Genomic DNA, 24,441 nt, shown 5'->3' with positions numbered 1-24,441 from the left:
TTTTTTTTATTTCAGAACCAGTGATCACTCCCTATGTCGTTTTTCTTCTTTTTTTCCCCTCTCTTTCTTTACCCTTGCTTGAGCCTTGATAGCTTTTCAAATGACAAAAGCGATCACTGCTTTGATCCAAATAGGCTGACAGGCGCAGGCGTGACATATTCTTCTTTTTTTCAGGCACTTTATTGTCGCACCTTTCACTATGAGTTATTACTCATGGCACAGGACAGTATTAAAAAAAACAGAAGTGCCACTTCAATCATGGTGTCAACCAACAAAATGTTCAGTGTCGATGAGCTCGCACCTGTGGGGAAATGAAAACCAAAGCATACATCAATGTCATAATTGTATTTTTTTAGTATTTTTTTTAACTCATTCACTGGGATTCCCGAATTTATTCAGGAATTTAAAAGAAGAAAAGAAAAAAGTGAATTAAGTGTTCACATTTTCCATTCAATGCATCTTTATAACTTCAGGGTGTGATCGACTTGTCCTTTAAAGGACAACCGACATCACGTTTTTGTTCCTAACTGACATCGAAAAAAACATTTTACAGCATCTAAAATACCCAAAACACGCAGTATGATATTTTTATTCAAATGCAAAACACCAATAAAAATGACTTAAAGTGTCCAAAATCTGCAAAAAATTGAGCTGCAAATTGGGCATTTTCACAAAGTCCCGCCCCCAGTTCGTGACGTCACGCCAAGACGTCTTGCTTTGCTCGAGAATTAAAACAATGGCTTCAGATTCGGAGAATATGCTTTCTTGTTACACATCCAGTTATGAATATGATTCAAATAGTTCTGAAGAGGAAAGCATACATGTTTGCAATCAATTAAAGAAGGTTTTCTGGGTCGTTCCTTCAGTGACGTCACCGACTCAAAAACAAGACTTCCTGAATATTCAGCGCGAGTCTTAAAACGTACAATATAGCTATATGCGGTGGAATCTTTTTAAAATATGCTCAGTAGAAGTCAGTTGAAGCCATTTTACAAATTATGGACACAACTTGTCCGGAGACGTCGGTTGTCCTTTAACTCCCTCTGGATTACAAAAAAAAATGACTATTTCTAATTAACATGAATTGCTGTTTGTATTTTTTTTGTCATTTGTGTGTGAAGAGATTGTCAGAGCCATGACCCATGTGATCAACCAAGGAATGTCCATGTACTGGGGGACATCACGGTGGTCTGCCATGGAGATCATGGTAAGTAATGACATCCATCCATCCATCTATTATCTGAACCGTTTATCTGATAAGAAAAATTAGTCACAGAATAATTGCTCCCATTAATAAATTGGGGCCAGTTGTACAATGGTAATCTGAATGCATTTTTAATGATAAACACAGTTAATTCATTCACCGAAAATGTGTCCACTGCAGTGCCAGGGTTTTTGTCATTGTCACTCAAATTCAAGGACCCAGAGAAGATTGAGTTTTATGACTACATAAACATTCAATGCAACATAAGAAACCTTAGACTCTCTTCCTTCATCAGAAAAAAAGAGGTAATTCCTAAATTATATGAGTCTGGAGTTATATGAGCTTGAAATGAGGAAGGTGACTCTCCTTCCATAAGCCATCAACAACCATCAAAAAGGTAAATAAAACTTTATTTTACAGCACAGTTTATTTCTTTAATTACAGTCTTCATGTAATGCGCCTCTCTTTCCAAACAGCAATTCCCTTTGATCTTCGACCTCCAACGCAATTCCATCAAGCCATAAATGACCATCACAAATGCAAATAAAGTGACTTTATGATACAATTCAGTGTATTTCTTTCATTACATTACATTTATTATACATAGAATAAAGTAAGGCTTAGAAAATGTGAAAATTATATTTTATGGAAACCCGGGAACGGATTATTCCCATTTTAATGGTTTCCTATGGGATTTTTTTTTTTTGAGATACACACTTTTCACCTTACACACTGTCTGGGAACCAATTAAGTTCGTAAGTTGAGGTCTCACTGTAAATCAATTTCCTTTTAATGAGCTTCTTTCCTCCACGTCTGTCCGCCTTTGCTTTATTTAGGAGGCCTATTCAGTGGCCAGGCAGTTCAATCTCATTCCACCGGTTTGCGAGCAGGCCGAGTATCATTTTTTCCAGAGGGACAAAGTGGAAACGCAGCTGCCAGAGCTCTACCATAAAATCGGTTAGATTCATCATCCTCCCTTGCAGGCTTCCCTTTGATATGCTTCGTATCCTTCACATCGACCCCCTTTGGATGTTTCTTCGCAGGTGTTGGTGTGGTCTCCTGGTCTCCCTTGGCCTGTGGCATCATCACCGGGAAATATGACAACGGTGTGCCGGAGTCCTCCAGGGCTGCCATGAAGGTACGGATTGAACTTCATTTCACCCAAATGCGCAAAATCCCCAGCGGGACGAAGCATCTCATGCAGTTTGTTTGTTTCATCTTGAAGCCGTATCAGTGGTTAAGAGAGAAAATAATGAGTGAGGATGGAAGAAAACAGCAAGCAAAGTTGAAGGAGTTGGCTCATATAGCCGAGAAGCTGGGTTGCACGTTACCCCAACTTGCTATAGGTGAGTTTTGTTTAGTTCAAATTTCAAGTTACAGTGATACCTTGGCTTACGAACTTAATTGGTTTCCAGAGAGAGTGTGTAAGGTGAAAAGTGTGTATCCCAAAAATTAACTTTCCCATAGGAAACCATTAAAATGAGAATAATCCGTTCCCAGGTTCCCATAAAACCTAATTTTCTACTTTCTAATTTTCTAAGCATTAAAACTAAGGTAAAATATACCTTATTTATGTATAATAAATGTGCTATGGTATTATAATTAAAGAAATAAACTGTACTGTATAATAAAGTCGTTTTATTTACCTTTGTGATGGTCGTTGATGGCTTGATGGAATGGAGTGGCCGCTTTCATCAGCATTAAACACTTGATGACGAACGTAGCCTTCTTCTTCCACCATATTCAGGAATGATCCCTTGTAGGTGCTTTCTCTGTCATAATTTTATCTAGTTCCTCATTAATGGTGTTCTGTTTATCTGGGTTGATAGCTTTTTGCATTAAGTGTACAGATGGCTTGTGCGGGTTATTTGTGGAGCCTGATTGATGGGATATTTTAACCTTCCAGTCTACACTCTGCCTTTGAACTAGCAAAGTTGAAACTCTCTCAGTCGTCTGCCTGTCTCTTTAATGTTTAAACCACCTCCCCTCACTGCTGCGTTCTTGACCTATCACGTGGCGTTAACTGAAGGGCGGGGAATAAAGGACAAAACCAGTCGGCTGCCATTTTGTTGTTAGAAGAACGGGCTCGTTCGCGAACGACACATCACTCATTGAGGCAGCTCTGTGTACGAAAAAAGTTTGTACGCCAAGGTAAAGTTTGTATGCCAAGGTAAAATTTTCATAAATTTAATGTTCGTAAACCGAAAAGTTCGTAAGCCAAGGGGTTCGTAAACCGAGGTATCACTGTACTTTGGAGGGTTTTCAACTGTAACTTATCTGTTGTGCATTAAAATTGCAATACCTGAAATCCACTGTGGAAAAAAAAAAATTTTTGGCTGTGCAATATCCTGTCTTCCAACGCTTTCATTTGCCTCTGAGGATTTAATAAAGTTAATCTTTGTCTTTATGTCCCCCTTTTCAGCATGGTGCCTGAGAAACGAGGGTGTAAGTTCAGTACTGTTGGGATCTTCCAATGCGAGCCAGTTAACAGAGAATCTGGGAGCCATTCAGGTTGACTGAATTATAGCATATCAAATCTGTTGTACCGTTGAATCACAAAATTTGAACAAAAAGTATTTCTACCACGTCAAGTTTTTTTTTCTCAACGGCTTCCTTTCCAGATAAGCAAAATGTCACTGATGAGCTGCAGAAAGACTGTTTTTTTTAGTATTCCAACTCTCCACTATTCAATCTTAGCCTTTTATGTACATGGACACTGGTAAATATTCGTTTATTTTTTTTTTGTGAAGAAAATTGGGCTAATAAAATTTATATGATAGAGATATATCCCCAATTCCATATCCCCAATAAATACATACATACATACATACATACATACATACATACATACATACATACATACATACATACATACATACATACATACTCAAGAACATAAATAAATGAATAAACAGAAAATAAATAAATAAACTGATGAATAAATAAGCACATAAATATTTATATAAACACATAAATAAATAAATACATGAATGAATATATAATTCATACACAAGTACACAAATAAATGAATATTAAATAAATAAACGCATCAACAGAAAAAATAATAATAAAAATACATAAATAAACACAATTTAATAAATACACACATGAATAAACAAATGCATATATTCATGAACACACAAGTACATAACTAAATAAATGCATAATAAATAAATAAATACATAAACAGAAAATAAATACTTAAATAAATAAATACATGAACACACAGGTAAATAAATAAATATTTACATAAATAAATAAATACATGAACACAGAAGTACATAAATAAATAAATGCATATTAAATAAATAAATAAATACACACATCAACAGAAAAATAAATAAATACATAAATAAACATAAATGAACACACATGAACAAACGAGTAAATAAATTAATGAACACACAAGTACATAAATAAAGAATGAATAATACAGAATAATAACAGAAAATTAAACAAACACAATTACATAAATAAACACATACAGTGAAAGCACATGAATAAATAACATTACAGCAGTGAAAACAACAAAATTATAACTATACACAATACATAACAAGTTTTGAAATCAGTCAAGTGAATTATTTTTTTCCCCCAATTTTTGTTTGAGTGTAAACGGGGTCACAAAATTATTGCAAAATCTCTCCATTATTTATTACACATGACACTTTGACATTGCAGTACAGATTGTAGCAAGTTGACACCCATGATTTGCATCCGCGGGCCACATAAAATGACCCGACGTGTTGAATCTGGCCCTCGGGCCTTGAGTTTGCCACCAGTGCTTTTGTGGGTTCCTTACGTATGTTATTAGTCATTTTTCCAAGCGAACGTTGTCATTCTTTGATCACATATTAAAGCGATGCTATGTGAACTCCAGGTGATTCCAAAGATGACAGCAGGCATCGCCTCAGAAGTGGATCACATCCTGGGGAATCGTCCGCACAGCAAAAAAGACTACCACCATTAGGATGACTCTCGGAAAACTGTCGCTGAAAAGTCTATCAAAGATCACGTGTACAACCATGGCGCAACAACGAGTGCCCCAACTTATGCTCGTTAGTGGTTGTGTACCATGTTCTGAATCATTCTTCTTTTCCCCCCCGAGATGTCTTATGTGCACAATGTTCAAGGTCAAAAATTGAGAATAGTGCAAAGGAATTCGGTAAGAGGTGAGAAAAATCAAGCGACATCATTGCCATGCAGCGAATCACTTCAAGGACAACCGACATCTCCGGACAAGTTGTGTCCATAATTTGTAAAATGGCTTCAAATGACTTCTACTGAGCGTATTTTACAAAGATTCCACCGCCTATAGCTATATTTTAAGTTTTAAGACTCGTGCTGAATATTCCGGAAGTCTTGTTTTTCAGTTGGTGACGAGTCCGTACGTGACGTCACTGAATGAACGCCCCTGACTGAAAAAAAAAAGACACATTGTAGCAGTCCTTCCATCACGTCAATGCTTGTTTGGTCTGAAAACCTCGTGGTGCGCCAGAAGAGGGCATCCAAGCTCCATATAAGGAATTTATCAGCCTGTGGAAACGCAATACACTGTCATGTCTACAAGAGGTCGCCATTTTCTGCCTCTTTTCTGGGATGCTACATTGCAGTCCAGATGCCTGAAAATGACACGGAATAAATTATTTAATCGATTGCAAACACGTATGCTTTCCTATTCAGAACTATTTGAATCATATTCATAACTGGATGTGTAACAAAAAAGCATATTCTCTGAATCTGAAGCCATTTTTTTGATTCTCCAGCAATGCAAGACGTCTTGGCGTGACGTCACGAACTGGGGGCGGGACATTCTGAAAATGCCCAATTCGCAGCTCAATTTTTTGCAGATTCTGGACACCTTAAGTCATTTTTATTGGTGTTTTGCATTTGAATAAAAATATCGTACTGCGTGTTTACGGTATTTTAGATGCTATAAAACATTTTTCTGATGTCAGTTAGGAAACAAAAAAGTTACGTCGGTTGTCCTTTAAAGTGGATCTATGTTTGAAGATAAATACAATTTTGCCTCACTTGATGTTTGTGAGGTGTTAACAACATCACATAACCGGTCTAATTGGGCCTGCTCAGTAGTACTTGCTACTACTTTGCATTTCTTTTTTTTTTGTATCTCCATCTGAAGCCATCAACGTGATAAACTATTCTCATATAGGATGAACCGAGAAGAGCTCAGCTAATATATTTTTTTTCCGAAACACCTGTGCTGTACTGATAGTAAAGTGTTTTACTTGAAGAACAATTTGTGTCATCCTTCTCTCCTATTGTTTACCTTCATCTCTTTTTAGCTCCACCCTTGTGGTTGGACAATGTCAGCGTTGCCGAGATGATAAACGGGGAAGCACATAAAGCAACAAAGCCATATAAGCCTAGCGAATGAAAACACACATTATTAAACGGTGTTCCGAGTAATTTATTCCAAAAACCATTCACGTAATGGGTCTTTGTTTTGTTCATGTGTATTCTTTGACGTGGTTCATTGGAGTTGTAAATAGGAATAAAGACATTATAACAGTTGTTGTTTTTTTCATTGAAAAGGGCTAACTCGTTTTATTTAGGTGATACCATTTTGCAAACTTCTGAAAGTAAACCATGAGCTAACGTGTGAGTTGTATCATGCTTACTGATAGAGATGGCGTTACAGTGTGAAGGTGAAGAATAGGAAGCAAGGTGAGAACATGCAAACTCCACACAGCAATGCCACAATAAAATATATTCATTATTTTCTCAGCCCGGTATGTATCGTTCGAGCACCCTGTGAGACCTGGGAAAGACAAAATTGTGTCAATTTAAAAAAAAAATAAATGTTCGTAATATGCAAACATTTACACTTGGTAATATTTGTGTGGTTTTGTGTGTGGTGTTTGCATATTCTCTCGTTTATTTTAATGTGAATTGAAGATTGCTTTGTTAGGGTTTGAATGTTCGAGTTTTTTGGAATGATGTGACGTTAGCGAACGAAACGGCTCTTATAAGTCGCTTGTAAGACCCGACTTCCCCCCTCTTCGATTAAAGGCGCAAGGATTTGTAAAAAAAAAAAAAAACACACACACACATACACACACAGAGGAATATAAATAAAGCCACATACATTTTTAAAATGATATATTGTATATATTTAACATTTGTAATTCGTTTTACATATTATTTTACATTATTTTTGGAAATAAATTAATTTAAGCAACAACAAAAAACTAATTGAGGAGCCATTTGGGAGCCGAAAAAGCCTGATCCTTTTAGTGAGCCGAGCCAAAAGAGCCGTAATTAACTTCACTCGTTTGTTGGGATGACCTTGAGAGGAAAGGCGCTTATAAATGAATTATTATTATTATTATTATTATTATTATTATTATTATTATTATTATTATTATTATTATTATTGTTATTATTATTATTATTATTATTATTATTATTATTATTATTATTATTATTATTATTATTATTATTATTATTATTATTATTGTTGTTTTCAGTGTACAGTAGTTTAAGCTCACTGAATAAAATAGAATCGATTTGACTGGCCAGTGGCGCTGTCGCCACAGAAATATAGGCGGGTATTTAATTTACTTAATCCAATCAGCGGTTCCAATTTTGAACTGTGTGTTTTGATTGGTTCTAATTCACTTCCTGTGTATGGTAATCAATTCAGCTGTTACGCGAAGCCCGCGATTTACGAATAAAAACGTCTCTAGTTAGCTAAACACGATGTATTGATTCCAAATGTCCCCCTTTTTTAGCGTCTTAAAAACAACAGTGGCTGGCGCGACTCCATTTTGAGCTAGGTGAAACGTAATTTAGTTGGAAGTGCGATTGGATAAATTACATGCTAACATGTCGAAGCTAATAACACTAGAGAGTTAGCGTTTCCTTGTCGACAGTCGTCAACAAACCGCGGCGTCCATTGTGTGATTCAAAGTCATCTGATTTAAGTTGGTGAGTCGTGCATTTAATGTCTGTCACACAAACGCTTTATTTTTTACAAGCCAGTCTGTCAATTCTCGTGAATCACTGATTGCAGCTGGAGAACCTACAACAACAATGTCGCTCGCCACCGAGTCTCGTTTTGAAGCCGCGGGGCACTTGGTGGAGAAAAGAGCGACGATTTGTGTAGTACCTGATCTCTCCTCCGACCTGTTAGGGGACGAATTCGACTTAAATAGGTCATTCCCCTGTGTCCAGAGACCACTGCAAATAAGAAAGATGTTAGAATTACAACGACGTTACTTTTGTGGACAATCCTCAGGTAAGCGATGCCCAGAAGTCGTGTAACACTTTGTTTAAAATAAATTAATTACTCGTGAGATGTGATTTTTTTTTTCATTCCGAATAATAATAAAATGTTTGCACCAATTATATTGTCTTCATTTTTAATGACTGACTTGAGGATTTTTGTTATATTTTCGTTCAATAGCAGCAGCAAAGCCCTTATTGTCCTGCCTGCATCCTATCTCGGACACATCTATTGATGCCCTTCCATGCCCACCATCAATGTCGGAGACAGAAGACAAGCTTTATCATCAGCTTGTTTCTACAGATTTGGGGCTGCCCGTCTCCTTACAGACACTCAATCCAAGCAAAGTGCTTCTGACAGTAGATCGCAAAAGCAGAGAGGTACAGTTATCTTGTGTTTCGAACAGTGTTTACCCAAATTCTGCTGCAGCACATTATTAATTCCACAGATGGAAATTTACCGGCTGTGGTAGAAAATGAATTATATTCAATTTGAGTTGTTCCGGGTTGAGTGAATGCTGGCGCGTGTGGCTGCCGCTGCTAATCCACAGAAAAATCTATCCTGTGATTGTAAAGGGACGTTGAGAGTTTTGAAAGGCGCTTATAAATTAAATGTATTATTATTATTATTATTATTATTATTATTATTTCGATGATTATCATCATTATTATTATTTTTATTATCAGGAAGGGCATCCGACGCAAAAGCTTGGCCAAAACAAACATGCGGATCAAACCTTTAAAGATGGAGGACACTAATTTGCTGTGGCGACCCCTTGAAGGGAAATGCCAAAAGGAAAAGATTATTATTATTATTATTATTATTATTATTATTATTATTATTATTATTATTATTATTATAGCAAAGCAACACACTTAAAATCTACCAAATCTGTCTTTTGGCTCAGTAAAAGTTGGGAAATACTGTTTTATAACATGTTAAATGAATTAAAAAAAAAACATTTATTCTTATTATTGTTACTTTTTTTTTAAAGATAATATCAGCCAATGATGAAGCCTACAAACTGTTTGCGTGCACTCCGGATGTGTTGCATGGAACAAAGTTGATGTCGATTTTGAAGAAAACCACTCAGGTTTTGGAAGCTGCGTTGCCTGAGGACTGTCTGCTAATGGATGGCGGTGTTGGATCAGTATCTGGGCTCGTGGTATGTTGCCGACCCTTTCAAGCATCTTGACCTTGGCCACAACCAATGACTTGTCATCCATGTGCGCCGATGATTATTGGGAGAGATTGAATCTGGGGAACCTTCAAGTTCCATCTCAAAACCCACCTGTTTAAAATAACATTTTCTGTGTAGTTCTCTCTCTCGTTTCTATTTATAATTGTATTTTATTTACTGTATTCTATTTGTGATTGTATTTTATTTATTATAGTACCTATGCTTGTCCGTGACTTTAAAGTGTCCCTGAGAGCTTTGAAAGGCGCTTAAAATGTAATGCATAATTATTAAATATTTTGTCACTATCGCCTTCCTCTTCTTGTAGGTTGACGTTCTGACACCGTCCGGCGAGGTGCCAATGGTGGCGTCGTGTACTCGCAAAATGTCACGAAATGAAGAACATCTCCTCGTCAAGATGGAGAGCGTGGAACGGATTTCCGCTTCTCTGACGTTTACGCAAGATGTAAGTGAATTTTATTTTAAGCAGTTTTCCTATTTTTCTAACATGCAATAACTGTGTTGTCATGTTATTTAGCAACATTTGATTCACCATTGTAATTTGAGACAAGAATTTAATGAGAAATTCAAGCTTGAAGAAAAACAACAACAAAAATTTATATTGTGGTATAGGTTACAATAATAATAATAATAATAATAATAATACATTTCATTTATAAGCGCTTTTCTAAACTCTCAAGGTCACTTTACAGTCACAGGATAAGTTTTTCTGGTGGGTGCTTTTCCACCTCCCGTAGTTCGTTCCTCTATTGTGTACGGAACACAATCATATTATCAGAATCATCTTTATTGCCAAGTATGTAGAACAAACAAGGAATTTGTCTCCGGTAGAACACGCTGCACTAGTATCATCGTAAGAAAAATGGAGGCACTATACAGTTCTATTTGGGTTACTGTTTAGAGAGTTAATGGCTTGGGGGAAGAAGCTGTTTAAATGTCTGCTGGATTTGGTGCAAATGGAACGGTAGCGCCTGCCTGAGGGGAGTAAGTAGCTGGAAAAGGTGGTTGGCAGGGTGCGGAGGGTCCCCCTAGGCCACATTACCACTAAAGATAGTCTAATTAATATTATTTGTAATAATAATCATACATTTAATTTCGAAGCGCCTTTCTGAACACTCAAGGACACTTTACAATCAAAATAACAATACACAGAACAATAAAACCAAAAATCAAATTATTATTATTATTATTATTATTATTATTATTATTATTATTATTATTAGCAATTACGTCATTCACTGCCATTCCCGAATTCATTCAGGAATTGAAAAGCATGACGTGGAGCGCCATTCCCGAATTTGTTCGGGTTTTGGTTTTTCTTGCAGGCAGCGGAGGGTGCGAATCAAGCTCCGATCAGACCTCTTTCTGTGTTTTTCCCTCCCTCGAAAGAGCAACATTTGCCTTTTGTACATCCGCCCCCACTTTCACTCAGATAACTCCAGACCCATATAATTTAGAAATTAACTCTTTTTCTGATGAAAGAAGAGAGTATAAGGTTTCTAATGCTGTATTTAATGTTTATTGTAGTTCTAAAATGTAATCTTTTGTGGTTCCTGCAATTTGAGTGAAAATGACAAAAACCCTGGCACTGGAGTGGACACATATTTGCACATTGTCTGGCAGTGAATGAATTAATGTCAACATTTAAAACAGGATTAAGAACACAATTATTAAGCTAACGGGATCGCCTTCATTGACTTTCCGGTTGATCGTCTGACCCACGTCGAAATTTGAGTTGTAATTTGGGTCAGTATTACAATTGCTTTTGTTTTGTTTTTTTTTTTTTTCACTTTTAGGGCAAAATTCTTACCTGTGACTCTACATTTGCTCAACTCCACGGATACCACCATCCTGAGGACTTAAAAGGAATCTCTGTAACGGAGCTCATCCCCTCTTTACAAATTCCCCTGCACTGTCAGACATTGCCCAAAGTAAGTCCAATTAGCCTAATACAGTAAAGTCTCGTTATATCGATATCGGATATATCGATAGTCCCGGTTATATCGATACTATTTCTATGCACGCACTGAGAAAATTACATGCAAACATGGTCGGATATTTCGATAGTCCCGGTTATATCGATATTTTTTCGGACTCCCTTGAATATCGATATAACGAGACTTTACTGTATCTAATATCGCACTTGTGCTTTCTTTCTTCCTGGTAGATGCTGAGAGTTCAGAGAGTCTGCGGTCAAAGTCGAGAAGGCGTATCGGTGCCGATGTGCGTTAAGCTTCAGGGGGCGGTACAGTGCGGAAGACCGCAACAACAGCGGATGAGCTTCTCATGCTCCTCGGAGAGTCTCGGCGGAGAAGATGCACACAAGGCCCAAGATTTACCACCTGAATGTTGTCGGCAATCTGGTAAATTGTTTTTCCTATCGATGTGGTTCAGCGTCAAGAATAACTTTAACATTTTGTTTCAAACTTTTTTTTTTCACCTCATAGATTCATGCAATAGTCACACCAGTTGATTTTTAGCCTGTCCTCGAAATGTTCCACTCATCATTTCACCGATTGTTCTTTTTGTCATGACTTTCCGCAGGCGTCAAGGGAGACGACAGGATCCTCAACCCCAGTTCCACACTCGAATACAATGGAACCATCTGGGCATTTGCCCCAGCGTGCGGCCTCCTCCTGCTGCATGCAGACGGCTCAATCTGTAGCATCCACAATCGACAGGCGCTCGGTCTGTTCGGGTACAGCAAGGGCGAGCTGCTGGGAAAGGTTCGCCAATGAGGGCGGGATCGGGGGCGGGCTTTCACAAGACTCGTTTATCATCGCTGCTCTCTGTCGTCCGCAGTGTGTCACTTTCCTCATGCCCGGTTTTTATGGATGGATGTCCGATTCGGTGAGGAAGATCAGTCCCTTCCCTGAGTCTCAAGCGGAATCTGTCAAAAGTTCAGCGAAATCTGGTGAGAATTGACATCCAGCAGCTGTTTGATCATATCAGAATCAGAAATTCTTGAATACTAGTTCCAACAATGGGGAAATTTGCAATATACAGCAAGCAATATTGAAACGGTTCGGGGGATGTCATCAGATAAAACACAATATTCTATGCATAAAAGGAAATGCCAGGAGACTGAAATGTAGAACTGCACAAAATAAATTCATAAAAAGACCTGTACATAGTGCAAAGTATAAAAATACAGTACAGACGTTCCCCAACTTACAAACGAAATACGTTCCTAATGGTCGTTCGTAAGTTGAATTTGTTCGTAAGTTGCTTCAGTGCCATATTTTGTATGGGATGTATGCTTAAGGCTTATATAAGTATGTTTAAGGTTTATATAAGTATATTTAAGGTTTGCATAAGAAACCTGTTTTGGTTTGTACTGAAAAATAAACATTTAATAAAAATATGTTCTATAAAGATATGTACAACTGCAGAGAATACGTGTTACTACAAAAATGTTCGTATGTACCGTTGTTCGTAACTGGAGTGTTTGTAAGTAGGGGAGCGTCTGTATAAAAATTTGATATATGTAGCTGGATTGGCAGTTTACATGGAAGCATTGCGGTGGGCAAAGTCGCCCTCATACGGCCTGTCGTGTATTTTCATGATCCAGTCATTTAATAGTTTTTGTAATCTCAGTTTTTCTCTAAAAATTGATTGAAATGTAATTATTGATTGATTTTGGACAAAACATTGCTCTTTAATACTTGTAATGATTTGTATAAATAAGTTTTTTTTTGTTAACATTTGATATTTTTAATAGGAACAAAAAAGGGAATTATCCTGTCAATATAATTGGGTTGGATTGGATTTGTCTTTATTAGTCTAGCAGATAAAAATAAATAATAATAATAAATAAATAAATAATAACAAATGTTGTAAAATTAAACACAAAATGACAATCATTTATTTGTTGATTTAAAAAGAAAAATGCTATTTAAAAATTAGGTTTAATTTTTCATTTATTATACCATAAATGATCATGAAAATATTACTTTGTTATTAACTTTTAATTTCTATTTTTAATTTTACTAAATTAATTTGACATAACCCGCCCCATCTGCCTTTTTGTAAAAAAAATAATTTTTTTTTAAATTGTTATTTTTATAGGAAAAAAAAAAATAATATATATATATATATATATATATATATATATAATTTTTTTACTTGAACATAAAGTTCATCCAACCGTGTTGTCTTGTAGAACTCTGATCAATAATCGAATCGCAATGTTCCATGTTCAAAAAACACCTCTCACTATATGTTAATTGTTCCTTTAATCTCAGTCATGGACCCGTCCTCGCTGGTAGCTGGAGACATGGCCACGGTACAGGAGGCCTGCCGAGGCAGATCATCCACGGGCAGAGGCCGCATCTTCACCGGCAACTGTGCCAGACTTGACAAACGGGGAAGCGCGTTGTCCACTTTGTCTTCACCCGCTGTCTCTTCCACGCGCGTTGTTAAGTAAGTCGTTCGGACATCGTGGTCGTTTCGTGAGTTTGTCTGTGTGTTGACTTTATTATTATTATTATTTTTTTTTTTGGGGTGCTCATTATAATCCCTCAGGACGATAAATACGGGTAACATCCAAGTTACGAATGGGTTCAGTTCTGACAAAACGGTCGTAAGTCAAACGGTCGTAAGTCAAAATCCATTCGAAATGGCCGACGTGACGTTTACACGACACGATAGTATATGATGTCATATAGCCAGCGTTGCCGGCTGCTGGCGCGTTGCGGTGCCAGGCGTAGAATTTAAAAAAAGGGTCTGGTGGTCATAAGTACGGGTGGTCGTAACTCGGATGTTACCTGTATGTGCTGAATCGTTGAAAAAATATGCTTTCATGTGACATGAGAAGGCCCAGTCAGTCACCGCCTGCTTTCCCTTTTATCATTTCACTGTTCCATTTGTGGTTTAAGAAGCGTTTTCGTAACTTCTAAGTACTTTTTATTGAACCACAATTAGGATTTCACCACCTCATTATATTCTGTTAAGATTATATTGTATATTAGTAAAAATAGATTTTAGTCAAATAATATTTTTTTTAATTTGCAATTTAGAAATATCATGCTCCTATGAATGTATTTTTTTTTTCAAATCAGTTTTGTATACTTCGACAATATAGTTAAATTGGGATAATCAATTTTAGAATTTGATCCTGTTTTCAGACACGATCGGGCCAACTGGCGCCCTTTTTAAATTTCCCAGATGCATCCCTGTAACAGTGCATCGTGACCTTTTGTACATACAGTAAAGTCTCGTTATATCGATATCGGATATATCGATAGTCCCGGTTATATCGATATTTTTTCGGACTCCCTTGAATATCGATATAACGAGACTTTACTGTATTTTGGTTGAGTCTGTGCGGCAACACAATTCCCCTGGAAACTGAACCAACCCTCTGTCAATGAAAAGTATCACTGGAATGTAAAGTATGAAATTTGAGTTCATCGTAGCTTTTCCGCCATCTGGTGGACATGTGCAACTTTCAATCGTTGAGCAAGATTTACCACAAAATGTTAACTACACCTTTGTTGGAGTCCATTTAAAAAAAATGAAGAATTGCACAAGAACCTCATTTCCATCTTTTCCATCTACAGTGCTAATGACACAGAAGAGCTACTGCAGCAGGCTGCCCAGGTCGCTGCCGGTAGTAACCACTTGTCAGGGACGGGCGATGCCACCGAAGCTCTCTTGAAGACTTTTGGCATGGTAAACCATCCTGGGGCAGATGACACCTCCATGCTTCCCACTGAGCAGCCAAGACATAAACATGAACAACTGCGTTTGGAAAATGAAATTGCCGCAGCAGGTATTATTAGCCAACATCCCAGTTTGCTCCTGATCATCGCTTATTGTACAGTGATACCTCAGCTTCCGAACGCTTTAGCTAGCGAACTTTTCGCCTTACGAACATTAAATTCCGGAGAATATAATCTTGGCGTACGAACTAGTTTTTGGGAAACACACTGAGCGCCACAATGGCTTGCGGACTAGTTTTCGGCAGAAGAACACCAAACCACACGGTCGAACAGCGCCACCGTGGCTGGCGGACTAGGTTTCCACACCCACTTTCTTTGAGGCACTCAGTGCAGACGTGGTTTGTTATCGAGTAGAGTACTTTTGCTTTTTTGGGACAGAAAAAGACCCCACCACAGGCTAGTGTTAAGCCGAAGAGGACACAAAAGAAAATTATGGTCGAGCAGAAGGAGATCATCGAAAAACACAAACAAGGTGTGCGTTTGTGTGACCTAGCGTCCCACTACCAGGATGCTAAGTCGACCATTGCTACGTGTAGCTAAGGGTGTTTCTGTGTTGTCTAAGCAACGGTCTCAGGCAATAGAAGAGGTTGAAAACCTTTAGTTCATTCGGAAGAACGAAAAGCAGCTACCAAGGGACATTGTGAGTGAGGGTATTATTGCCGAGAAAGCACGGCAACTTAATAAAACTACAGTAAAGTCTCGTTATATCGATATCGGATATATCGATAGTCCCGGTTATATCGATACTATTTCTATGCACGCACGGAGAAAATTACATGCAAACAGGGTCGGATATATCGATAGTCCCGGTTATATCGATATTTTTTTGGACTCCCTTGAATATCGATATAACGAGACTTTACTGTACTTTATTATACTGTACCGTTTATTTCTTTAATTACAATACAATAGCACATTTATTATACATAAAATAAGGTATATTTTGTGTAGTTTTAAGGCTTATTTAGTAGAAAATTATGTTTTATGGGGACCTGGAAACGGATTATTCTAATTTTTAATGGTTTCCTATGGGAAATTAATGTTTGGAAGACACACTTTTCGCCTTACACGCACTTCCTGGGAACCAGTTAAGTTCGTAAGCTGAGGTATCACTATACGTGATGTCTTTGTAACATAAAGATTTCCATTCCCGCCGTCTTCAGGTACTCCCACTCAAATTGAGCAAGCTTTTGGAAGGACCGGTTTCAAGTCTTCTGGTGTTGACAAAAACGGACGGCCATGTACATCTGTCCTGCAAGACTCCAGCTTTGAGGTCATTTCAATGGAAAGCAGGTCAGGTTCTCAGCTTGAACACCTTTTTAACTAACTTGGATCTTCAAAAGTCTTAGGTGTAAACGGCTTTCCTGTTGGATGGAAATATTGAGTCTACCCGTATTCCAGGTCTTCCTCCGGCTTTTGCGAAAAATTTCCTGGCCACGGCGCTTCCGGTCCATGCCAGGCGGAGGTCAGCTACTTCCTGGATCTGGACAGCAACGGTGACCTGGTGACCCGAGCCCTGGCTGACCTGGATATAAGCAGCGCTGTGCTGATCAGCCTCCCGGGGCCGAATGTTGAAAACCAGCACCACTCCATGACATCCTGCGATACGGCCGAGCTCCTTCGCACACCCTCACCATGCGACATTGAAGCCGAAGATCCACCCGTCGATACCGAAAAGGAGGCCGACAATCGCTCCGGGGAAGAGCGGTTGGAGAACCGGGCCGGGACGGATCAGTGGCCTCCTCTCTCGTCCGCGCCCGCAGAAAGCGTCCGGGAATTGTGTTTGACTGGGGAAAATGCTGAAGTGCAGTCGATCATGGACCTTCCTGCGACATCCACACCGAAGAAACAGAAGATGGAAAAAGATACGCTCAAGTCAGAGGCTCCGCCATTACTTGAAGGACGTTTCGAAGGAAGTGCTTACCACAGAGACGGCACGAGAGTCGGTACGGCTTCGTTCAATTTACCGTATTTTCTGGTCTATTAGGCGCACCACCAATGAATGGTGGCTTTTCAAACTTTTTCCTTTTATAAAGCACAGCAGACTATAAGGCGCACCTTCAATGACTGATTTTTAAAATTAAACACAAAATTACAATCATTTATTCATTAATTTAAAAAATGATATTTTAAAATTGTTTAATTTTTCAATTATTATTTAATAAATGAGCATGAAAATATTTGTCAATATATTTTTAATATTTTTACATTTACTAAAATAATTGTTTGTTAATAATAATAATATAAAAATTATATATATATATATATATTATAATATATATAATATAAAAATAATAATATAAATATATATAATATAAAAAATATTTTTTTTTAATTATTATTTTTATTATATATATATTTTTTATTTTCTTTTTTTACTTTAACTTTTTTTACTTAAATTTCATTCAACCATGTTTTCGTGTTGAACTTTGATCAATAATCGAATCGCAGTGTTGCATGTTCAAAACCCACCTATAATATATAATATTTGGCAATATCTTCAATGGGGGAGTAAAGAGTATCACAAAAAAACACCAAACTAATATAGTAAAATCAGAAAAGATCAATCAATCAATGGATCCGATTACCTTCAGTGGTTTCAGGTTTTAAAAAAAAAAGCATGAATGCTTTCCTATCCACTTTCATTGTCCTAAAATGCAAAAATCACAATAGTTCAGCAAATAGAAAATATTTCCTGGTTGTATGACTCCCAAATGACTGCCAATCGATTGACGATCTCGCTATTTTTTTGAATTTCTCTCTCCAGAGGTGCGGTGTGATGTGGTCAAAGCTGACCTCGCCGATGGAAAACAAATGTTCTGCGTGTGGATCAGCAAGCCCGACCAGCATTGGTCAATGTTGCAACGAGATCCGTCCCTGCTCGACAAATCGGGAGCCGCTCTTGGAGAGGTCAGTCGGTTGACAACAACAAAAAAAAAACATCATTCAAGTGATACATTTATTTATCCGTCGGTATGTCTATTCCAACATCCCTCCCTTAGAGGACCGGCGAGGTTCTGCGCTCCACCCTGGACCTCGAAAACTCTCGGGCGTGCGACGGGCATTTTGAAGAAGAGTACAAGCCTATTAAAGCCGTCGGTAAAGGAGCGTTTGGTTTTGTCTGGAAGGCAATAAGGCGCTGCGATGGGCAAGAAGTAAGAATCTTCACATACGCAAGACGGATCGGCTGTGACAAAAATGACCAAAAATGATACAGATGCTTTGTATAAAAGTACCGTATTTTCCAGTGTATAAGGTGCGCCCAAAAGCCTTGATTTTTGTCAATAGATGACTGCGCCTTATACGCAGGTGCGCCTTATACAGGTAACATCCGACTTTCGACCGAGTTCCGTTCCCAACAAACGGTCGTAAGTCAAAATGGTCGTAAGTTGAAATCCATTCAAAATGTCGAATAGAAACTCGGAGGCTAAATGACTTGCAAACTCCCCTCCCTCTGGTGCCATCACGCGGTCGATTGCTGTGCGAGAGTGAGATGCTGGCTGGCTGGCCAAAATTGTCGTACACATTGCCGGTGCCAGGCATAGAATTAAAAATTTAAAAATAGGGTCTGGAGGTCGTGGTCGTAAGTCGAGCTGGTCGTAAGTCTGATGTTACCTGTATGTGAAGTCATATTGAGCCACAACAGGTCTCGCAAATACGGTCAGCAGCCCCCCCACCCACCCAAAACCCCCTACAGAAGATGTATTGCGTAACCCTAGCCTCTAGTGTACGCCTTGGGGTACGCCTTATAATAATAATAATAATAAAATAATGATATTAAATAATAATACATTTCATTTATAAGCGCCTTTCAAAACTCTCAAGTACACTTTACAGTCACAGGATATTTTTCTCACGCGCCAGCATTCACTCAACCCAGAAGTAACATCAAGTTAAAAAAAAAAAACTAAACAGTCACGGGATAAGTTTTTCTGTGGGTGAGCAGAGGCAGCCACACACGCCAGCGCTCACTCAACCCGTAATAACTCAAATAGATAGAAAGCGAGCGAGCTAGTTAAAATAATAGCTAATATATAGCAAGCTAGCTACATAGCTAATATGTTTCCTGACTCAAATAGCCAACTAGCTAGCTATATAGTTAGCTAATAGCTAGCTAGCTAGCCAGAACATTGATTTTTTTTTTACTTATAGTTTTTATTGAAAACCATAATTTTCATTAATAAACTAACCCGGAATGGGATAATGAAAACCGTAAAAAGAACATTGACAAAAACTGATCTTAAACTCCCTATGCAGCAATATGAGTAGACCTAATATTTTTCCGGGAGATTTATACACCGGAAAATACTGTAAAAGAACAGATACTTGTAACCAAAATAGAAGGACTGATTTAACTCCTTTACCGAAAGTTTTAAAAATAAAAAAAAACGACATTTTACTGTGACTCAAGTACAGATATCCATTTTCAGACCGTTGTGAAGTTTATCAGCAAGGCCAGGATCGTGAGCGACTGCTGGGTAGATGACCCGATGTTGGGACAGGTCAGTCAGGAGATCGCCATCTTAACCAGAGTGCAACATCACAACATCGTCAAGGTAAGCCACCTCTCGTTTTCCCCAACCTCACATCGATGGCTTCATCTTATGTGCGCGTTTGCTCGACTTTTGCCGCCAGGTGCTTGAGGTCTTTGAGAACGGGAGTTACTTCCAGATGGTCATGGAGAAACACGGAGACGGTTTGGACCTTTTTGAATTCATTGACATGCAGCCACGATTGGACGAGCCACTGGCCAGCTACATTTTTCGACAGGTTTGTCCATACGGGACAACATATCGACGGCGCGATTTGCGATACGGTGCCATTGAATTTTGTCTTTCACTCACACAGCTTGTAGCGGCCATTTTCTACCTGAGGTCAAAGAACATCCTGCACCGAGACATTAAAGACGAAAATATCATCATTGATAAGTGTTTCCACATTCGCCTCATCGACTTTGGTTCTGCGGCAATGATGGCTCCGGAGAAGCTCTTTTACAATTTCTGCGGCACGCTCGAATACTGCTCCCCAGAAGTACTTCAAGGAAACCCGTATGTGTGCAGTATATCGCATCTTTGCAAAAAAATATGCGCTTTTTAAAGGACAACCGACAGCATTTTTGTTGTTTCCTAACTGACATCAGAAAAACGTTTTATTGCATCTAAAATACCCAAAACACACAGGCTGATATTTTTAGTGAAATGCAAAACACCAATAAAAATGAGTTAAAGTGTCCTAAAAGTACTTCAAAATAACCTTGGAGATGGCGAGTTTCAGAAGGTCCCGCCCCCTTTTTCGTGACATCACTCCAGAATCAAAACAACGGCTTCAGATTCGGAGAAGATGCTTTCTTGATACACATCCAGTTATGAATATGACTCAAATAGTTCTGAAGAGGAAAGCATAAATGTTTGCAATCGAAGTCCTTCCGTATCGATTCGAGCCATCAGGACTCCAATGTAGCTCCCAGAAAATGCACAAGATGGCGCACAAGCTCCGTTGGAAATTGGCTGATTTGTCCGCTGGGAATTTGTGTCAACTAGTATCAAATAGTAGTCTTGGTGCAACACACAACGATTCACCATTGCGTTATTTCTGTGTTTTCCTTCTAATTTTGCCATCAACACAAAGTTTTCAGAGCAAACAAAGTACCCAAAATGCATTGTGTGTCGCTTTCTCCGTCAGGGGCGTTCCTTCAGTGACGTCACATCAGGAATCGTCACCAGCTCGAAAACAAGACTTCCTAAATATTCAGCGCGAGTCTTAAAACGTAAAATATAGCTATATTCCATGCAATCTTTGTAAAATACGCTCAGTCGAAGTCATTTGAAGTGATTTTACTACTTATGGACACAACTTGTCCGTAGGCGTCGGTTGTCCTTTAAATGTTTCTTTCAATAATCGCAGTCATAGCCAATGGGCACCGCTCTCCCAAAGCGTTACTTACGCCTGACGACAGAATCCCGTTATGAGAGCACTGTTTCCACTCCTTTATGACCTTGATGGGCCATAAACGTTGACGACGCGCCTTTTAAATTACACACATACAACAATCGTAAAGTTATTTAAAACGTTCGTTAAATGTGAATGAAGTGACAAACACGCGTTTGCTGTCTTCTCATATTGACATAAACCAAGTTCCGATGAGATCATCGTACCGCTTGGTTAATGTGTGCCGATGTGTCCTTTGTGCAGCTACAAGGGTCCCGAGTTGGAAATGTGGTCTCTGGGGGTTTTGCTCTACACGCTGCTGTTTAGCGAGAACCCGTTCTGTGGTGTGGCTGAGATCCTGGATGCCCAACTCAATCCCCCTTTTCCACTCTCCTCAGGTATTGACATTAGTAGCTTTTGGCATCATTCTAATGGTCATGAATGGAAATCGATTGTTTCTCAAATCAGCTTACCCCATTGGAATGAATGGACATGTCATCAATTCGTTCATCAATCAATTGAATGATGGCTTGTAATTCCGACTTTCGAATGTAAATATAATACGGTGGCAGACACAAGGACCACGCCTCTCACCCCAGCAGGCATAAAGCAGGAGGGGGCTGTTTAGGTTAAAGGACAACTGACGCCCCCGGACAAGATGTGTCCATAATTTGTAAAATCACTTCAAATGACTTCTACTGAGTGTATTTTACAAAGATTACACCGCATTTAGCTATATTTTACGATTTAAGACTCGTACTAAATATTGACAAAGTCTTGTTTTTGAGTTGATGACGATCCCCACGTGACGTCACTGAAGGAACGCCCCTGACCGAGAAAGCGACGCACAATGCATCTTGGGTACTTTGTTTGGTGTGAAAACTCCGTGTTGATTCGTGTTGATGGTGAAATTAGAAGGAAAACATATAAATAACGCAATGGTGAATCGTCGTGTGTTGCACCAAGACTACTATTTGATACTAGTTGACACAAATTCCCAGCAGACAAATCAGGTCATTTCCAACGGAGCTTGGGCGCCATCTTGTGCATTTTCTGGGAGCTACATTGGAGTCCTGACGGCTCGAATTGATACGGAAGGACTTCTTTAATCGATTGCAAACATTTATGCTTTCCTCTTCAGAACTATTTGAGTCATATTCATAACTGGATGAGTAACAAGGAAGCATCTTCTCCGAATCTGAAGCCATTGTTTTGATTTGAGAGCAAGGCAAGACGTCCTGGCGTGACGTCACGAACTAGGGGGCGGGACCTTCTGAAATTCACCATTTCCATTTTCAAGTAGTTTTGGGACACTTTAACTCATTTTTATTGGTGTTTTGCATTTGACTAAAAATAGCAGCCTGCGTGTTTTGGGTATTTTAAATGCTAAAAAACGTTTTTCTGATGTCAGTTAGGAAACAAAAAAATGGTGTCGGTTGTCCTTTAAGGTTACACTGGATCACAGAAAGGAGCACACACTCTTTATTTCACACTGTGGCTCTGAACACTCATTCCTGCTAGGTAAGAGGTCCTAGTGTCCGACACAACACTGTTTACTCCACTTATACAATACATGCTTTCTATGTTTTAACATTCGTCTTTGTTGTATGTACCAGAACTCAACACTGTGTTATATGGGCTGCTGGACCCCGAGCCCACCCTAAGGATGACCCTGGACCAGCTGCTTCTGCAGCCCTGGATTAGCCAGCCCATTTCGCTGGCCGAGTACACCTGGACAGAGGTGTTCCCTGCAACTCAAAGCAATTGTGAGTACGCGAGAATGAAGAGAAGATTCCAATTTGAGTCACAAATAACAGAATAACATAAGGACTGAACGAATGATATGTATTCCTCCTTTTAATAGGTTCACTGCAGCGCTACGAGTCCATTCCCCAAAGATATGGAGGTCAAGACTTGTTCCCGGACCAAGGTGATGACACACTTTCGGATGAGGAGGACGAGGAAGATCAGTTGTCCATGGCGGCCTTGGAATCGGAGCTCCAGAAGTACCTCCATGAAAACTAGAGACTTAATAAAGTCCAGCCGTTCAGCCAATGTAAGTTTTGTCTAAGGAATTGGCTGCAACAAAACAAAAACAAAAACAATTGTGGAGTGACTTTTTTAATTTATTCTTTTAGGTCTTTTTAAAGCATTTTAAAGTAGTAAAAATCCTCGCAGTGCCTCACACATTTCATCAGTTCACCTGTATAAATTCAATTTGATTTTAACACTAAATGAAAGATAATATTTATTTGAACTATTTATTTGGATCCGCAAATACATATTTTGCCTTGATTTTGAATGTTTGTCTTCAACTGTAATAAATGAAATACATTTGTTTTGCAATTTGTACAAGCAACATGCAATATGATTTTACCTCGTGATGTTTTGACACAAATTCCGTGTGATTGAAGTCAGATTAAAATCCTTATTTGTGGCAAAACTCTTGTGTCCTCTTATTTTTGTCAACTGATGATACATGGTCGTTTTTTTTTTTGCCAAAAACGACTTGGTTGTATTACTTTTGGCTAAAAGCGTACTATACATGGTCATGTTTTTCGGCCAAAAATGCCTTACAATTGTATTACACTTAATCAGATTACTTGTAATCCCATTACCAGTTTGAACTGGTCAGAACCAGTTCCGACCGGTTTGAACTGGTTGGAACCGGTACTGGTTTGAACCAGTTTCAGCCATTTCAAACCAGTCGGAATAGGCCGAAGCCGGTTCAAACTTGTTCTAACCGGTTTGAACTGGCGGAAACTGACTTGAACTGGAACCGGAACCGGATTGAACCATTTCAGCCAGCTCAAACCTGTTTGAACAGGTGCAAACTGCAGTTTGAACCGGTTCTGAAAACGGTAGAAACTTGTTTGAACTAGCGGAAACCGGTTCAAACCAGAACCGGTTCCGACCAGTTCAGACCAGTTAGCACTGGTTTGAACCGGTTTGAACTGGCCGAAACTGGTTCAAACCAGTCGTAACCAGTTCCAGTTCAAACTGGTTTCAGCCATGTATAGTAAGGCGTGTTTAGCCCCAAAAAATGACAATGTATAGTGAGGCGTGTTTAGCCAAAAAATATATGGTATATTTTGGCTGAAAAAAAAGTTCAAAACTGGTTTGAGCTGGCCGAAACCGG

General features: G+C 38.7%; 2 protein-coding genes across 6 annotated transcripts in view; both read left to right on the top strand.

Annotated features, from left to right (window-relative positions):
* kcnab1b (potassium voltage-gated channel subfamily A regulatory beta subunit 1b) overlaps window positions 1–6,939 on the top strand; it is a 37,677-nt gene extending 30,738 nt beyond the window's left edge. For all 4 annotated transcript variants that reach the window (XM_089008081.1, XM_089008080.1, XM_089008079.1 and 1 more), the window contains 6 exons: window positions 1,122–1,207; window positions 2,041–2,161; window positions 2,248–2,342; window positions 2,430–2,550; window positions 3,627–3,715; window positions 5,085–6,939. In XM_089008081.1, the coding sequence (XP_088864207.1) occupies window positions 1,122–1,207; window positions 2,041–2,161; window positions 2,248–2,342; window positions 2,430–2,550; window positions 3,627–3,715; window positions 5,085–5,174 (602 nt within the window). In that variant the 3' untranslated portion in view covers window positions 5,175–6,939. The remainder of the gene's footprint in view (window positions 1–1,121; window positions 1,208–2,040; window positions 2,162–2,247; window positions 2,343–2,429; window positions 2,551–3,626; window positions 3,716–5,084) is intronic.
* A 933-nt stretch (window positions 6,940–7,872) lies between these two features.
* pask (PAS domain containing serine/threonine kinase) lies at window positions 7,873–23,734 on the top strand. 2 transcript variants are annotated; one of them, XM_089008265.1, is made up of 21 exons: window positions 7,873–8,155; window positions 8,241–8,465; window positions 8,634–8,833; window positions 9,448–9,618; window positions 9,959–10,096; window positions 11,448–11,582; window positions 11,819–12,014; window positions 12,196–12,377; window positions 12,454–12,565; window positions 13,896–14,073; window positions 15,213–15,424; window positions 16,538–16,667; window positions 16,776–17,320; window positions 18,142–18,284; window positions 18,377–18,529; window positions 19,805–19,930; window positions 20,010–20,144; window positions 20,223–20,422; window positions 21,567–21,700; window positions 22,919–23,068; window positions 23,167–23,734. In XM_089008265.1, exons 2-21 carry the CDS (start codon window positions 8,261–8,263, stop codon window positions 23,325–23,327), a joined length of 3,606 nt encoding a protein of 1,201 aa, XP_088864391.1. In that variant the 5' UTR covers window positions 7,873–8,155; window positions 8,241–8,260; the 3' UTR covers window positions 23,328–23,734. The 2 variants fall into 2 exon arrangements, with proteins under 2 accessions (XP_088864391.1, XP_088864392.1); XM_089008266.1 differs by lacking the exon at window positions 23,167–23,734 and adding an exon at window positions 22,751–22,823 and having other exon boundaries at window positions 22,919–23,048.
* Window positions 23,735–24,441: the final 707 nt, after the last annotated feature.

Source organism: Hippocampus bargibanti, linkage group LG11 (assembly GCF_051943395.1).
Source record: "Hippocampus bargibanti isolate YZ-2025 linkage group LG11, ASM5194339v1, whole genome shotgun sequence".
NCBI classification, from domain to species: Eukaryota; Metazoa; Chordata; class Actinopteri; order Syngnathiformes; family Syngnathidae; genus Hippocampus; species Hippocampus bargibanti.
This window is presented reverse-complemented; position numbering and strand designations above follow the sequence as displayed.

Coding starts and splice junctions, on each gene's coding strand:
- pask (XM_089008265.1), top strand. CDS start 8,261: ATGTCGCTCGCCACCGAGTCTCGTTTTGAAGCCGCGGGGCACTTGGTG. Junction 11,583..11,818: donor ACTGTCAGACATTGCCCAAA/GTAAGTCCAATT, acceptor TCTTCCTGGTAG/ATGCTGAGAGTTCAGAGAGT. Junction 20,145..20,222: donor CCAGCTACATTTTTCGACAG/GTTTGTCCATAC, acceptor TCACTCACACAG/CTTGTAGCGGCCATTTTCTA.